Genomic DNA, 16335 nt, shown 5'->3' on the forward strand with positions numbered 1-16335 from the left:
TGGCAGTGCCGCTGTCCCGGATTCCCGCTATGCCTCCATCACTCGCCCTGGAGCTGTCCGCACCCGTGGTACTGAAACCCCTCCTGGCTGCAAGCCCCTCAGGGCAAATCTGGCGGGCCGCCCGCACCGCTGCGGGGATCCCTCTTCCCTCCTGCATCAATGAACACTTCTATTAGTAGAAAGTTACCCGTCGGTCATGGACAGTGGGGTCTCCTGCCTTATGAAGCAGGAAGGAATTATAACTAATCCAGACTAGCCAACGTTACTGTTTCCATGATACGTGAAAGGGAACTCAATTAGATGGGCATGGCTCCATGTATTTACTCACTCTTTGCATAAGTTTCCCTGAAAAGCTGCTAAGTTTCAGCTTGGTCTTTTTGTTGCTTAGTATATTGCCAAGGTCCAGAAGTATATCCCAGAATGAGTAGAAATGTTTGCACAGCCTTGACTTAAGCTTCTCCTGTCACCCAAATAAATTCCCACTGGCCTATGATGCTTCTAGTGGAAAATCAGCTGAAGAATCAGCATAATGTTCTCAGCATAGTAAGACCTTGTGACACTGCTGTGACTCATACCCATTTTCACTGAATACAGGGAACTCGTTGTTTTTCAGTGTAATTTATGGATTTGATGTAGGTGTCCACCAAAGAGTAAGTAAAAATTAATTGTAATTTGGGAGAATAACTGTATTTTAATCCCAAGCTTAAAAATTTGTATACATTTATTAACATAAGGGAATACATTCATGACATATTTTTATAGGAGGAAATGCACTGGATGAAGTCTTAGTCCTCTGACTTCACAAATGGAAATACCATGTAGGTGATATGACATAAGGCCTCTAAGTCAATACATGACTAAATAAATTAATGCCAGAAGATAATGCATGGCATTCACACATTATCATCTGTACTGTTAGAGTATTATACAAACCTTTGGAATGATTGTGGTCCACAATTAACACTCCTCAAGTAACTCCTGGACACAGCTTGGAAATTAGCACAGGCCATTGGTGTCCTTGCATGTGGTCACTGTGTTTTGGAAGTAAGAAGGCTTAAACTTCTTATTGCCAGGTGAACTTAGTATCAGAGAAAAAATTCCAGGCACACTGGATTCTGTAGTGGGAAGGTAGCCTAGTAGTAGGAATCTAGACATGACATGTTTTTGCCTGTAGTTTCCTCTCAGTAGAACATAGATTAATGTAAGAATGTAAGATTTCTTTTGAACAGTGTTTGTATTTGGCATAGTCATGTACTGTGGACCACTTTAATAGGTGACTTGACAAACTTCAGACAGTTGCTTCCAAAAATGCAAAGTGCTTAGCTGGTTTGCCAGATAGTTCTTGATAGGTCACCTGTGACTCTAGGAAACTTCAGGATGTGCGAACACTGAATATCCCACAGCTGTGGGTATATTTGATGCAGCATTACCATGAAGTTGGCCAGAGGGATTTCTGCAGCCATTTCTAGCTGTTTGTATTAATGTTTCTGGAAACTTTATCTAGAATGGAATGTTATCTTAAAGGGAAATGGAGCTCACCTAGGAAATAAACTCTGAAATAAATGTACTTAAAAGAGCAAGCAGTTATTTTGCAGTATTCAAATCAGTAGTTAACATTTAAAACTACTCTTCTGCTCTTGATGAATTCTGAAGGCAGCAATGCTATTCAATACTTCTATTGCCTAGTTGGATTCAGCCTTGAATTCTTAAAGAAATATTGCTGATAAGCACTCAAGTGTTGGGATTAGTAAGACTCCTAGGTGCTCATGGGAGGAAAAAAAAAAAAAAAAAAAAAAAAAAAGGAAAAGGAAAGAGTAGTGGGGTTCAGAAATTCCCTTTTTTCCAGAAAACAAACAAAGTAAAACTCCAAATACAAAAAAAAAAAAAAAAAAAAAAAAAAAAATCACAGTTGTATTAAAAAAAAGAAAAAAGAAAAAAGAAAAAAAGAAAAGCAAGGACTCAAATATCTGATAAAATATAGATCTGATTTTATACTCATACACTCACTTCACACTTACAGCATTAAATAGTAGTTCTCAATACACAAGGTAAGTAAGACTAGACTTCTGTCTTATAAATGTAAGATACAAAAATGAATAGAAACATGATATCCCTGGCCATCCATTCAAAGTATCTAAACAATAGGTCAGGACTAAATTCAACCTGTGTGCTTTGAGTATTTTTGTATATTAACTTTTCATTTGCTCATCTACTTGCTCCTGTGTTCAAAATTTCTGGATTCTATTCCATAAATCAGTGGAAAAGCATACATATATGTTTGAACTATTTACCTATTTTATTATGCAGTTCTCCACTGTTCAAGAAGATTACAGAATCCAACACTTGACTTTACAGTGAGACAGAGGAAGAGCTTCTCAACAACTGTTTATTTAAATATAATGATAAATTTGCCATGGTTTCCAAATATTTAGCATTTTAAGCTGATGACTTCAGTAGGTTCTCCCTATGTAAACATCACAGGCTTTGAGAAAACTGTACTGAAGCACAGTGATAAGAATGAAGCCAATGGAATTGCTCTTCATTATTACTGGAGTAGCTAAGATGAGAATTTGTCTCCGCTTTACTTGCTGAATCATAAATCTTACACAGTTACAGGCTCATGCAGAGTAGCTTTCTGATGTTGGGTCATGCTGTGTTTGGTTACGCTGGGTCACATTACTGATATTTGGTCTTTAGTCTAATGCCAGCAGCTTTTCTCTTTTGTTGTTATTTTTTTTTTTTAAATATAAATACTTGTTTGTGTACTGTTTTTTTTTTTTTTTTACTGTTGTATGTACAGTTCTTATAATTCAATTTTCTTTTACCAATGTCACAAGATGTTACACATTTTCTCTTCTTCATCTATCATTTGAAAAATATATCTCTTTTCTAGTTTAATTTTCTAGAAAGAAGGACCCATGTGATGGCTTGTAAAGCACTAATTCTACAGCAAATATGGTGCACAGAATCTTTTTGCCAATCTGGTATAAACTACTTTCTAATATATATATATATATATATAAGTAACTGTGTTTACTTACTAGGTTTTTTATTTAACTGAATTTTTGTTTTATTTACTTATTTATTTACTGCTAGTATAGTTACGGTGGGCTGAGAATGTGCTATTTTAACCAGTATTGCCACGACAGTAAAACTTATCAGTGCAGAGAAAGATTGAAAGTCTCTTCTCAGAGGACCTGGGATTAGTAATGCTTTCTTTAGCTGTAGAGCTTGGCGAATCAGATCCCCTAGAGCCCTAAACTTGATGGTGAAAAGTCATGTGGTTAAAAATTACTTAAAAATAATACCTTTGGCAGGGTAGTAGCAAAAACATCTGTTGTGCAAGAACAACAGGGGGATTCAGCAAACAAAAAGATAAATCATTCAGATGTGCTAAGGTTTCAGCAGTAGAGGAGACTGAAACATTTGCTTAGGAGATATTATAGAAGAAGGACACAGAGGTCCGTGAAAGATGTGCTGAGTGTACCATGAGCTTAGCAAAAGTTTAGTGTGCATCAGAAGAAAAACAAGAAGTGCATTTCCAGAAAGGGAAGAATATGCAAGTATGATGTGTAAGCTAGAAGCCCGACAAAAGGAAGGGCAGTGGATAGTAGTAAGCACTATAAAGTGCTCAGAAAAAGAGGAGAGGTAAAAAGTCCACACATTCACATTTGCATTTAAGATGGTAAGAAAAAAATCAAAGCAAAACAAAGAGAGAATACAACAAGTTAGAGAAAATGCTATTGAACAAAGCCAGCCGGGACAGATTATTGCATTTGTAGTTAACAGGGAAACAAGTCACAGCAAACCACAGACAATTCAGAGTTAACAGCAAAAAGCCCCCTCTCCCACCTTTGAGTATCTCTATGTGTAAGAAGATAATCTTCCATCAGAGCATTCCCATTCCTCGTACAACAGCTTTGCCTGCAGCTGAATTACATAATATTCAGACTCAAATGGAAGGAGCAGAAACGCTTACAGTCTGAGTAGATTATTCTTAAAATGAAGTTATTGCTACTGCTGCCAGGCTTTCCCGGTCAGTAGCCTGAAGAAATCTTGGTAGGGCTGTACCGTCGCCTGCTGGAAGAGGTTGGCACTACAGCTTTGGGCACCTTCGTACTTCAGACGGTGGAGATTCTCAAGTGCCGGCTTACTAAATCGGCAGTCATCCAGGATGCAGAATAAGAACCAGTTTACTCATTTTTTCTTCTGTTTTCCTTTCCCTTTCCCTTTTCCTTTCCCTTTTCCTTTCCCTTTCCCTTTCTTAGCTGTAGAGATTCAGTAATGACTAAATTCTTGCTGAGATAGGATTGATCTGCCACTCAGAAATTAGTTTTGTTCAAAATGCCTACTTACCCGAGAAGTTCTTTTAATGAATATTGGTAACAAAAAGCTTTGCTCCATTTCTCCATGTCTCTATCCCTATGAAATTTAGTCAAATACAACCTTTTCCATGTGACATTCTTAAGTATGGAGACATGGTAAATTATGTGCCAGTGCCAACTCAGTTAGGATGCAGCAATTTCACCACACATAAAAACTGAAAAGACTTATTTTTAAAATATTACATGGGATCCACTGGTACATTTGAGTTAAAAATGACAAAATTATTTTAGACATTAATACAGCTGTGTTTGTGCTTTCAAGCCTTGGATGTTGCAGCAGTGGCAAAACAATGAAATATTTTATATGAGGAAAATCTGTTCTTTGCTACTTGTAGTCTTGTTAGTGTAGGTTCTTAATATCTGCATGATTATCAATAAATTTTTTGTTGAGTGGTTTCTGCTGCAGTGACAGATAAGAGATTAACAAAATGGATATTGTCAGGCTGAACAAGAAAATGCCTTTGCAAAAGATATTCTTATGCCTTCAAAATTAAAGCTCTGCACTATTTACCCAGCCAAGCAAAAGTCACACTAAGCTGACTGATTTTCTAAGTGTAATAAAAGCATCATAATTGTAGGATATACTTTCTAAAGGTAAAATACTAGTCTGCTGTTCCTTGATTCATTATTTGTAGAAAGGGTTATCATAAACAATTTACAATAGAGGAAGAAGAACCCACATAGTTCCTACAGTGCTAATGCCTCTAAAGGATATGTCTTCTTAAGACTCTTAAGGTAGAAAAGCACAGATGAAAGAATGTCTGCAGTATAGCTCTACTGAGGAACTGATTCTGTGTGCAGTTTTACAGAACAAATACACAACAAATTCACTGTATTTTGATTTTACACAGTGCAATATATTCCAATGGATTGCCTGATGAATATTCCTTTCTTACTACTTTTCGGATGACTGGAGCCACACTTCAGAAATACTGGACTATTTGGCAGATTCAGGATTCTTCAGGAAAAGAACAAGTTGGAGTGAATCTCAACGGTCCAATGAAAAGTGTTGAGTTTTCTTATAAAGGAGTGGATGGAAGTCTCCAGACTGCATCATTTTTACATTTGCCTTTCTTGTTTGATTCCCAATGGCACAAGCTTATGATAAGTGTGGAAACAAACAGGGTTACACTTTTTATTGACTGTATAAAAGTAGAATCCCTAAACATAAAACCGAAGGGGAAAATCAGTGTTGATGGCTTCGCTGTGCTTGGAAGACTCAAAAATAATCCTCAAATTTCAGTTCCGGTAAGTTTCAAAATCTTGTATTACTAAAAAAAAAAAAAAAAAAAAAAAAATGTTTTGTACTTAATCTTTCTATGGAACACATCTTCAGATGCTTTCTTAAAATACAGATGGCAGAGAATAACCCCCTTGGCAGGTAAGTACTAACTCTTAATTTCAAATGTTGTGTGCATATATATAAATAGTGGCAGGTAAGGGATGATTCAGGCTATGTCTAAGTTTCATCAGTGAACTTTCTTAGGCAACAACACATCTGTCATTGGTTCTATTCTGTCTGGATATATCAGATCTATGTTCCCTTGTTTGTATCATATATGGAGCTTAATCTAGAAGGAAGTCTCAGGACATGGGCTTGTAGACTGTACCTCACATCAAAGAGACCAAAGCATTCACTGAACAGGAACTGGGATCTCTCACTTCTTTGTGCACACGAACTATAAGCTAGAGATGAGTAGTCCTGTCTCAGAATAAATATTACATGTAGTTACTACAAAAGGAATATCTCCTACATGAGATTGATCAAAACTCACTATGGTGTGTTCCTTCATTCTTCATTCCTTCATATGGTGTGACAAGAACAGGCAGTCAAATGATTATTTTATATCCTGTTTGTTAATTTAATGCTTAAAATATCCTCTTCATTCTACTATAGTGAGGAGAGAGTTGTTTTGGTGGAGAAAATCACACTGAGAGTAACATACGGAAAATACTGAATGCTTTTGTGCCCTTCTATCAAGAAAACTGAAGATGAAAAACCTCAGGGATTTTATTATTTGATGATCTGATTTAGTTCCCAAGATCAATGATTAATATAAAACACAGAGAAAGTGACATAGTCATAACTTCTGATTTAAGAAAACTACTTGTAGCTGTACATCTGCATTTTTCCTTCTAGACATCAGTGAAAATTTCTTTTCAGCCAGAGTTTTTTCAGCTAGTGAGTCATAATGCACTTTATGCCGAATAATATAAATTTCTTTTTTTTTCAAGGATCCTCTTTACATGTCTTAGGAACATATAACATGAACAGCAAGGCACTCATTTCAGAATGAGTTGAATGGCAAAAGAGAATCATATATTTAATATATAGTGAACATTTTCCTTATTACTACACTGCAGATTTGCATCAACTTTGAAGTAAAATGAGTGAAGTGAGATACATCTTGCATTAACTATGTATATCTCACATTATTTGCCAAAAGTGTATAAAATTCAAAGTGTTGCAAGAAAAGCAACATCTCATAATTTGCCATATCTGTATCATATCTGAAATCAGATTCTCTTGGAAAATGGTAGCAGAGGTTTCTGAAAGTCGCTGCCTAATATGTTGCTCTCAATGTGGATTAGGATCTATCAGTAGCTGAAAAGCGGTATTAATTCTGCTGAGAAAAAAAATTGATCTTTGAAAATATCATTCAATATCATAATGCTAGAGTTGATATTGTCATGATTAACTGTACATTTACTGACTGGTCTGAGGAATATTAGTGGTTGAATGAATGGATGGGATGATGAAAATATTACATACTCTAAAATATTCTACATATTTTAGCGTGAAAATCCACAGTCTTTGAAAATGTATCTAGATTAAATTCACAGAGAGATGTAGGCAATAGTGTAATAGTACTGAAATGTCCAGTATGAAGTATTACAGCAAATCATGCCTTCAGGTTAGACGCATTTAAAAACAAAGAGGGTTCCTGTTGCATGATGAAATAGTGGTTGGAGGAGGCAGCACACAAACTAGAAGAGTTACGGTTTTAAGCCGATCTTGTCAAGAACTTGCATTTCCCTCATGCCAGCAGGTGTGCACATACAGCCCAGAAGATCAGTGATAACCTGGGTTCTATAAAAAGAGGGATGGCCAGCAGGTGAGGGAGATGATTGTCCCCCTCTGCTCTGCCCTCATGCAGCCTCACTTGAAGTATTATGTCCAAGTCTGGAGCTCCCAGCACAAGAAAAGTCATGGAGCTGTAGGAGCGGGTCCAGAGGAGGGCCACAAATAGCTGCAGCACATCTCCCATGAAGAAAGGTTGAGGGAGCTGGGCTTGTTCAGCCTGGAGAAGAGATGGGTCTTGGAAGACCTTTTTGTGGCCTTTCAATATATGAAAGGGGATTTGTAAAAAAGATAAAGACTTTTTATTTGGCCTGTAGTGACAGGACAGTGGGCAATAGTTTCACGCTGAAAAAGGATAGAAATTGGATATAAGGAAGTCATTTTTCATGATGACAGCAGTGACACACTGAAATAGATTTCCCAGAGAATTTATGGATGCCCCACCATTGCAAGTGCTCAAAATCATATTGGGCTCTGAGCAACCTGATCTTGTGGAAGATGTCCTTACCCATTGCCGTGGATGGGTGATGATCTTTAAGATTCCCTTCCAACTCAAATCATTTTATGATTCCATGATTATGGCTAGAATTAATGAAGTTAGAAAAAGGAGCAGAGGAAAATTGGAATTTTATCCTCCTTCCTCTTATGCCATTTTTGGGTGTTTTCAACCCTGTGTTTATCAGAGATGTGACTTTTTCAGTGAGGCATACAAAAAAAGAACAGCAAGTAGGCTGGACATTTCAGACATTTTGTGGGGAAAGTGTCTTGCATTAAGTTCTGCCTCATATATTTTTAAGCACTCACATAATTAAGCATTATGTTAAGCAAATGTAAAGCTATTTGTTGTACTGGTGAATGTTAGATATAGGACACCCTACTTCAAGGATGAAAGAGCAAGATGAAATTAAGTCACTTTCACAGTTCATCATTTATTGTGCAAAATATTTCTTTACATCTTTGAAATGTTTATGGAAGGATTCATGGTCAGTTTTTGAAAAAAAAACTCAAATCTTTCGGGTTAAAAGGTCTTAAAACTGAGGAATATGTTGTAGTTCTTGACAAAAAGAATTATGAAGCACTGGAACAAATTGTTGAGGAAGAAAGAAGGTAAAAAACTCATTAAGTTTTTAAACCAAACCTACACAACAAAAAAAACTTTAATTCAGACAGAACTGTTGGCTTGACATAGAACACCCTAGATAGGATTGCATGGCCTGCACTATGAAGTCAAAACTGACAATCGTGGTGGTCCAGCCTGATATTATAAAACTGTAGATTAAGGAAGACCATATACTTTGGAATTATGATAAAGAAAATAAACAAGCAGATAGAATAGATATTTTAAAATGGCTTTATATATTGTACACATTCGTGGTTTAACTTGTGTATTTGTTTTCTCTTTAAATTGAGTAAAAAAGCTATGGTTGGGTACATTCTAGACTTACCCTTTTACTTGCTTGACTATATTCACTTTAAACATCTCATCAATCTTGGTTATTTAATATGTCCCAAGCATGATTTCTGATTTATTTCCAAGCATTGTTAAAGTATATTACTTCCAGTAGTATAATTTTTAAAGAACATAAACTATGTTCCCTCTTCTTGTTTATATTTTTTCCTTCACTATTCTGTGAGTGCTCTCTTTATCTTGCAGAATAAATCAGTTTCTTATGAGTGCAAATAATACATCTCATTTTAAAAGATATTCTTTATTGCTTGTTGTTACTATGATTGCCTTGGAGGTATTATATAGAGTTCCATTAGAAATAATGTCTTGTCTTTGAGCCTCTAAAAGGACTTCTTCCAAGATTTCTGGAATGTTTTATAGGGGGCAAACTTTTATACAGGTTTACAGCTGCATTTTATCTTTTTTAAATAAAAAACACACAGTATTTTTTTGTTTGTTTGTTTAATCTGAAAGTAATTCAAACAATCCATTATAAGCTCTAGGTAATAAATATGAGATTTATAATTATTTCAAAACCAAAAAAGAATCTACTTCCTGAATTCCATGCCCGTTATGAAAAGGTAAGGGCATTAATTTCAAATTGCTCAAATATTAACTGCTGTAAAATGATAGAAATTACCTTAGTTTCCTTGTTTTCAGAGGCCCAGTTTCTCATAATTGACACTAAACACTTCATTAGAAGTGATCCTTGGTCATTATTTAATTGACATTTAATGCTTTTTACTAGATTAGTGCAGTTATCTGACTTGTAACATCTAAGAGGAAAGTAATTATGAGTATTTGCTGAACAGGGGTCAATTTACAGCACCGCACAGATTATGCCTGTGTAAAATAAAAAAAATAATGCCTTATGTTTTCTTCACTCTCAGAAATCTCACAGAATAAAACGATACATTTTAAATACATGCAGCTTGTCACTTGAAAGCAAATGTACAGATTGTAAATAATAGAATTCTCTTAGAACAAACATAGATATCATTGATTAAAAATAGTAGAGAAGCTCCCACCTGAAAACTGATCACAGCTGAATTGTAATTTCCCTGAAGGGCTGTTTTTCCTTGAATCATCCCTGAGGCACCAATTACCCAGCAGGGCACAGGGAGACAGCTTGTCCAGAAGGCAGCTGCAGACATGTTCTGATTTAGCCCCACAGGAATGTCAGAGTTTTTCTTAAAGCCTACAGTACTGTTAAATGCTTAACTATGGACTTATCCTACTCCAGATATTTAAATCTTATTTAGATTTTAATAAACTTCCATATACCTAATCAAAAGCACTACTAAGACAATTGAATTGCATAAGCAAAACTGTGAGCAGATGTGAGCATTTCCATAAAACTTAAGAGGGCAAAACAGTAAACAGACAAACACAACTAATTGAATTTTACCTGTTCTATGAAATTAAAATTGAACAGAAATGCTGTAGGAATTTTGGAAAATGAATACTGAAATTATTGACCTATAGGTTTTACACATCTACGGGTCTTAAAAGATTAAATTTTTATAGCTTTGCTTTATGATTATCCTTGATTTATCTGAGGTTACTTTCTAAGATCTTTGTACCTGCATTTCATCCTTGACGACACTTTGCACTGATTTGATAGAACATCTACATGCAAGATCTTCAAAATGGTGGCATTCTTTTAATCAGCTCAATATACTCAGAAAGATCAGTGTGAAATACTGGCAAGGGAAAAATGGTCATATTTTCCTTTCTCAGTCCTCCCCTAAATGAACACGAGGTCAGCCCCACCCTTTTACTATTTTTCCAATGAAATGGTTTTATTTCTAATTTTAAAAAGTCAAAGAGGTAAAACAAAAAGTGAAGTGAAACATAACCTCAAAGCAATTGAAAAAGCCCAGAGCAAATTACAAAGCAATCTGACTAAAAAAAAAAAAAAATTGTTGCCTGACCAAGTAATTGTCAAAGACATCTCAAATTATGATGACTGCTCTGAAAGTAATACCTTCTATGCTACTGTGTTGGCTTATGACATCAGAGGTGGATGTTGGTGGTCTGGTAGCAGAGGCTAAACCTTTCCACCAATATTCCTTTCCATGTTGTTGCTATGTGACAGACGGCAGCAGAGGGGCAGTGTGACAACATGGCCTCTGACATGGAAGTGTGTATGAAGGAAAGTGGTACATGGAGACAGGACAAGGGGAAACGGGAGCTGCAGCACAGGAAGTTCCGCACGAATGTGCGTAAGAACTTCTTTATAGTGAGGGTGACAGAGCACTGGAACAGGCTGCCCAGGGAGGTGGTGGAGTCTCCTTCTCTGGAGATGTTCAAGACCTGCCTGGATACCTACCTGTGCGACCTGCTGTAGGGAACCTGCTTTGGCAGGGGGGTTGGACACGATGATCTCTAGAGGACCCTTCCAACCCCTACAATTCTGTGATTCTGTAAAAGGCGTGTCACTGAATTTCTTCATGGGGAAAAAAATGGCACCCACTAACATTCACTGATGCCTGCTGTACATTCATGGAGATCATACAGTAGATATTAGCACAGAGAAATGGAGGGTGATCATTTTAGCAGTAATGAGAGTGGCGTGAAAGACAAACCACATTCCAGATTGCCATGCAGATTTTTATAGGTGCAGCATTCAGGCTCTTATTTACTGCCTGTGAAAATGCACAGCTAACGGTGGTGACTATCCTGAAAAATAATTTTTTGTAGGTGACAATTTACTGTACCAAACTGTCTTATTGTGCTCTTTACAGTTGTTGTAGTTTCCATGGAAATAAATAAAAGGCACTACTTTCAGAGCAACCCACATACTTGTGCATATTTCAAACATTTTAACTCCTTTCATATTCACTTCATGGTACAGTGATTTGTAAACAATGCTAGGTGTTTTTTCCTGTATGGGATGCCTCCCTCTCTTGTTCAGACTTATTTTTGTTTGCTTTTTAATCTCATGAGAGTACCAGGCCTTACATAGTGCTCACCATTCAAACTCCTTGATCAAAACAAAATTATCATTTTCTCTTTAGCGATTGAAGAATGTTAGAAGAAAACACGAGGCATTAAAGGGATTTCCTGGCTCAGTGAGCCAAGCTCCTTCTGCAGCAAGTAATCCCATTTTATAACCTCATTATAAATTTTCTCTTTTAACATTGACTTTGTTCAAAGTTGAAAAATTTGGTCCCAACTTAAAAAACTTATAATACACATTTGCTAGTAGTATTCTCTTGAGATGGGTTTGTTGGCATTTGGAGAGTCTTGCATTGAAGTATAGCCCAACCTAGTAATTACCATTTTCTCATCTCACATCTTTCTCACCTTAATGCAGAAGCAAAAAAAAAAAAAAAAAAAAAAGGAATCAACAACAACAAAATGCCACCAGTCAACAGCCCCGCCACAAACACACACAAAGAAGTAATTCTTATCTATATGTGAAAAAAGGCAAAACAATGTGTTGATGCAGATACGGGCTACTGATATGGCTTTAAAGTCATTTTTTTCACAGTGTTTGCAGATATTGTAACTCTTTGCAAGTTAAAAATACAGCTCAAGACTATTGATTTCAGTTACATTTGTTGTTGATCAGACTTTCTGCATAACCTGTACCAAGGTACTTCCATTCAAGCAACCAGTCTTTCCTACTATGGTGCAGAATGCCATCTAAACCAGCTATTTTGATTTTAATAGTCAGTACTCTATAAGATTTATGGGACAAGATCAGGAGTATAATCCACTCATTCAGTATTATCTTTCTGCCTTTACCACAGAGCAACCCTTTCTTTTTCTACCACCTTTTTCTCTTATTCAGTCCCAAACTCCAATTTCTACAGTACATGAACTTGCTCATTTGATCTGGTGAATGAAGCAAGCATTCTGAGGGAAGAAGAGTAGAATCACACTGGTCCTGGTCAGATACAGTGGAAGTGTTCATAGGCAACCTTAATTTTAGTATCTCTGAGCTACTGAATGGACTACTGTTTAGTTTTAGTACTATTAAATTTCATTTTAACATTAAACAGACAAACAGTAGAAGAAGAAATTGTACCATGTCTATCCTTTTAAATGAGGAATAGATTCTTATTTAAATCAGAAATAGATTAAGCCCAGCTTAAGCATTCATTAAGAGCCAGTTACAGACTTTCAGCCTCTGCAGGTGAGCTTCAGGGTGAATAATGCAGAGAGTCAGGACTCAGAACTGAGTAGCATGTTATGAAATAAATTATCTAGGGGTCATTTGATCCCATTTTATGCTTTCTTTGTGAATCTTCAGATTCCAGATACTCTCATTTTTATTATTGCATTGCCAGCTATTAGATTATAGTATACACTCAATACTTTCATGTCTATTCTGTCAATCGGTTGTCTATTATCAAGGATTGGGAAAGGCTTTATAATGAGAACTGAATAAAGAAGACAAAGAGTGGACTCAGATAATGGTGTCAGATAACACAACAGGTAAAAGAAACTATGATTCTGCCTCCTTTGTGCTGTTCACGGCACTCCGGAGGCTGCAGTAAATAGAAGAGCAGAGATGTGATAGCAAGAATTTCAGAGTGGCAGCACTGAAGTGGAGGAGCTGAAAGGATAAACAAAAAAGCAACTTGTGGACATCTGGGTGTTTTGCAGAAATCTTAAAGGACTTTAAACATTTTTTAGCTACAGCAGTCAGTATGCAATTAAGTTAATACAGGGAAAGTATCAGGAGAGGAAAGCACCTCGGTTCTCTCTGCACCAGCCACAGGCTGGCACTGAAAAGAGCAATGAAATATCCTAGCAGGAGTGCAGGAGGTAGCCAGAAGAAGGCACTAATATATTATACTGTGGGAGGGATGGTGGGAAGCTACTTCAGCTCTATAGAATAAGGAAGATTCAGAGGAGCAAAGAAATAAGAAGTGAATGCCCTTGGATACTCACGTTTCTATTTTCAGCTTCTCAAAAACAAATCACAGTCTTTGCCACACAGATCTCTATGTTGTTACAAGGTAAAAAATAATCCTTCTTCTTCCTCAGTTTGTCAGCCATTCATAATGAAATGAAAGGAAAAATCCTGTGAATTTTATCATTAAGTTAAGAACTCACTGCACAAACCACTCATTTGTGAGTCATAAGCCAAGCTGGTACTATATCAGACGGAAGACATTAAACCTTGAACATAATAACTATGTGCAACAGTTATTATTGTAATATACTTTTGGTACTTAAAAATCTATTTGAGGCATGATATATCAGTGGATATGCCTCTGAAGATGTGCATTTGAGCTACTGAATAATTTTTAAGAAAGGCTAGGTAGTATTTAATCTACATATGCAAATCAAGAAAGACTCAGTGACACTTTCTGAGAAGAGGTTGCCTTAATCCGATGTCATTTTCCAGTGCCAAATAAAAATTCAAGGAATATGTGAAATTTCACAGATGTGTATTACTCAACCGCAGGGTTTTGCTAGTGTACATATGATCCACCTGTCTGAACTCACACTTAGACCTTCTGTTTCTGTTCTTGGACATATCACTACTCATGGACACAACTGTTTAGTCAGAAGAAATCTTTTTAGGACTGTGTGTCCTTCAATAAAACTGTCAGTATAACATAATATGAGATAACTGCCTGTGTACTTACCTACTCTATAAAAATGAATGATGAATCTCACCTTCTCTTTAAATCTCTCAGCAGGTTTATGCTCCCTCTTTAAAATGCCTCCAGACGTTGTGTCTGAAGGCATGCAGAGTGGTGATCTGCTCTAGAAGAAGCTCCAGAGGTTGAGCTAGTCCACTCCTGTGGCCTGTGCTGAACAGCAGCACCCCATACCCTCACCACTGCATTAATTAGTGTTAAATGCCTACCTTTCAAAATATACCATTAGCTGATCAGTTTTGGTCCTATTTAAACTTTGTCAAGTGTGAGCCCCTGTTGAATTAACGTTGTTTTGTCTTCCCTACCAGTTTGAAGTCCAGTGGATGCTGATTCACTGCGATCCCCTGCGGCCCCAGAGAGAAGGCTGTGGTGAGCTCCCAGCCCGGGTGAGCAGCGTTCCCAGCCTGACAGTGCTGAACCAGGCTGCCACTGAATCTATCAAGTTCACAGGAGCTTCATTTTTCTCCCTCTTTGTCCAGAGAAGTCTATTTCACCATACCTGACTGAAATTTGGTGCCTTTAGCAACCCAGCCCCCTGGAGTAGCAGCTTCACTTTAACTCTTCCATGCCTTCCTATCTTTTCTTTCTCTGCCCGTGCTAGGGCCAGAGGCTTTTGAAAGTTGTCCCTGACAGTGAAGAGAAATTGCTGTCTCCTTGCAGACTCCTGGGCAACCTGAGGGAGGGAAACCCTCGGTGGGAGGTGAGGGAGGGTGCCCAAAGCAACAGCGAGCAGGGCAAAGGGTTAAAGGAACTGCAGTCATTCAATCCTCTTCCTCCCAGCCTTCAGCTCTCCTCCAATCCCACGACCCTCTCCTAGGCAGTTAATAAGGAGCTGTGAGGGGTGCCTTCCAGCCCAGCTCACCTTTTGGCTGTAAGGCACATTTTGGTATTCTGTGTATCGTAGCACCTTGGTGGCTGCAAAAACTGTTCCCACTATGGCGTGGGCTGCATGGGGCTCTCTGCTTCTCGGGCTCTTCTTGCAGATTTTTTGCTTCTGCTTTGCTCAAGTAAGTTTATTCTGACTTTATCCTTGTTTTTCTCCCTTACAGATAAGCCAGACAGTGATTGAGGTAAGTGTGAGGAAAGGGATGGTGCTGCGTGCTAAGGGAAAGGGTCTGTATGAAGAGGGGCTGAAGGCTGTTTTTTGTCATGCCCTGGAACTGACCCGCTGGATGGTTTTTGACCCTTTTCTCCTCCACCTACAAATATCACTGGCTAGATTACTGCTGGAAAGTCTGGTGTGGGGAGGCAAGGCAGCCAGAGCAGCAGCTCTGTGAGGAGCAGGGCCCCAGCAGGCCCTGGGCTGGCCTCCGTCTCAACAGAGTGCCTTTGTGGGGACAGCCAGAGTTGGCTGTGGGTAGAACAGAGACCCTCATTATAGGACGCAGACCTGTAAAAGCCTTTCTCTCAGTTTCCACATGCCGCGCCTCCCACTTCTCCCCTGGGAGCCTGGCACTTGAAGAAAGTTTCTCTGTAGATGCTAATGTAATCCTGTGGAAACAGGGCAGCCTCTGAAGCTGCCACTGAAATAGCGAAAGGGTTAGTTTTAAGCTTCCTTCCTTAGCACAAACTCTCGGGAAGACTGTCTGCTTTATACTGGCTGAGGAATTAGAATAGCTCAGTGAATTTTAGTGCTTGGTTTTCGAAGATCACTGTCTTTAATTTTGCCACTCTAACATTAGCACATGTCTGGGGCAGGGAGTTAAGTCCCCCTGTGCCAGCACCATGGGAGCAGCAGGGCATCCAGACAGAGGAAAGGGTTTAACACCTCATCCCTGTGCTGACTGTGAGAGGAGT

At 37.9% G+C, this 16335-nt stretch overlaps 1 protein-coding gene across 1 annotated transcript in view; it reads left to right on the top strand.

The window, feature by feature from the left end:
• Positions 1 to 15473: 15473 nt before the first annotated feature.
• The window catches only part of COL9A1 (collagen type IX alpha 1 chain), a gene marked incomplete at both ends in the record, with an annotated part of 45653 nt that continues 44791 nt past the window's right edge, over positions 15474 to 16335 (top strand). Inside the window, one exon of the mRNA XM_079549999.1 lies at positions 15474 to 15545. Within this exon, the coding sequence (XP_079406125.1) occupies positions 15474 to 15545 (72 nt within the window). The remainder of the gene's footprint in view (positions 15546 to 16335) is intronic.

This window comes from Tetrao urogallus (genome assembly GCF_951394365.1).
Source record: "Tetrao urogallus genome assembly, chromosome: 2".
NCBI lineage: Eukaryota > Metazoa > Chordata > Aves > Galliformes > Phasianidae > Tetrao > Tetrao urogallus.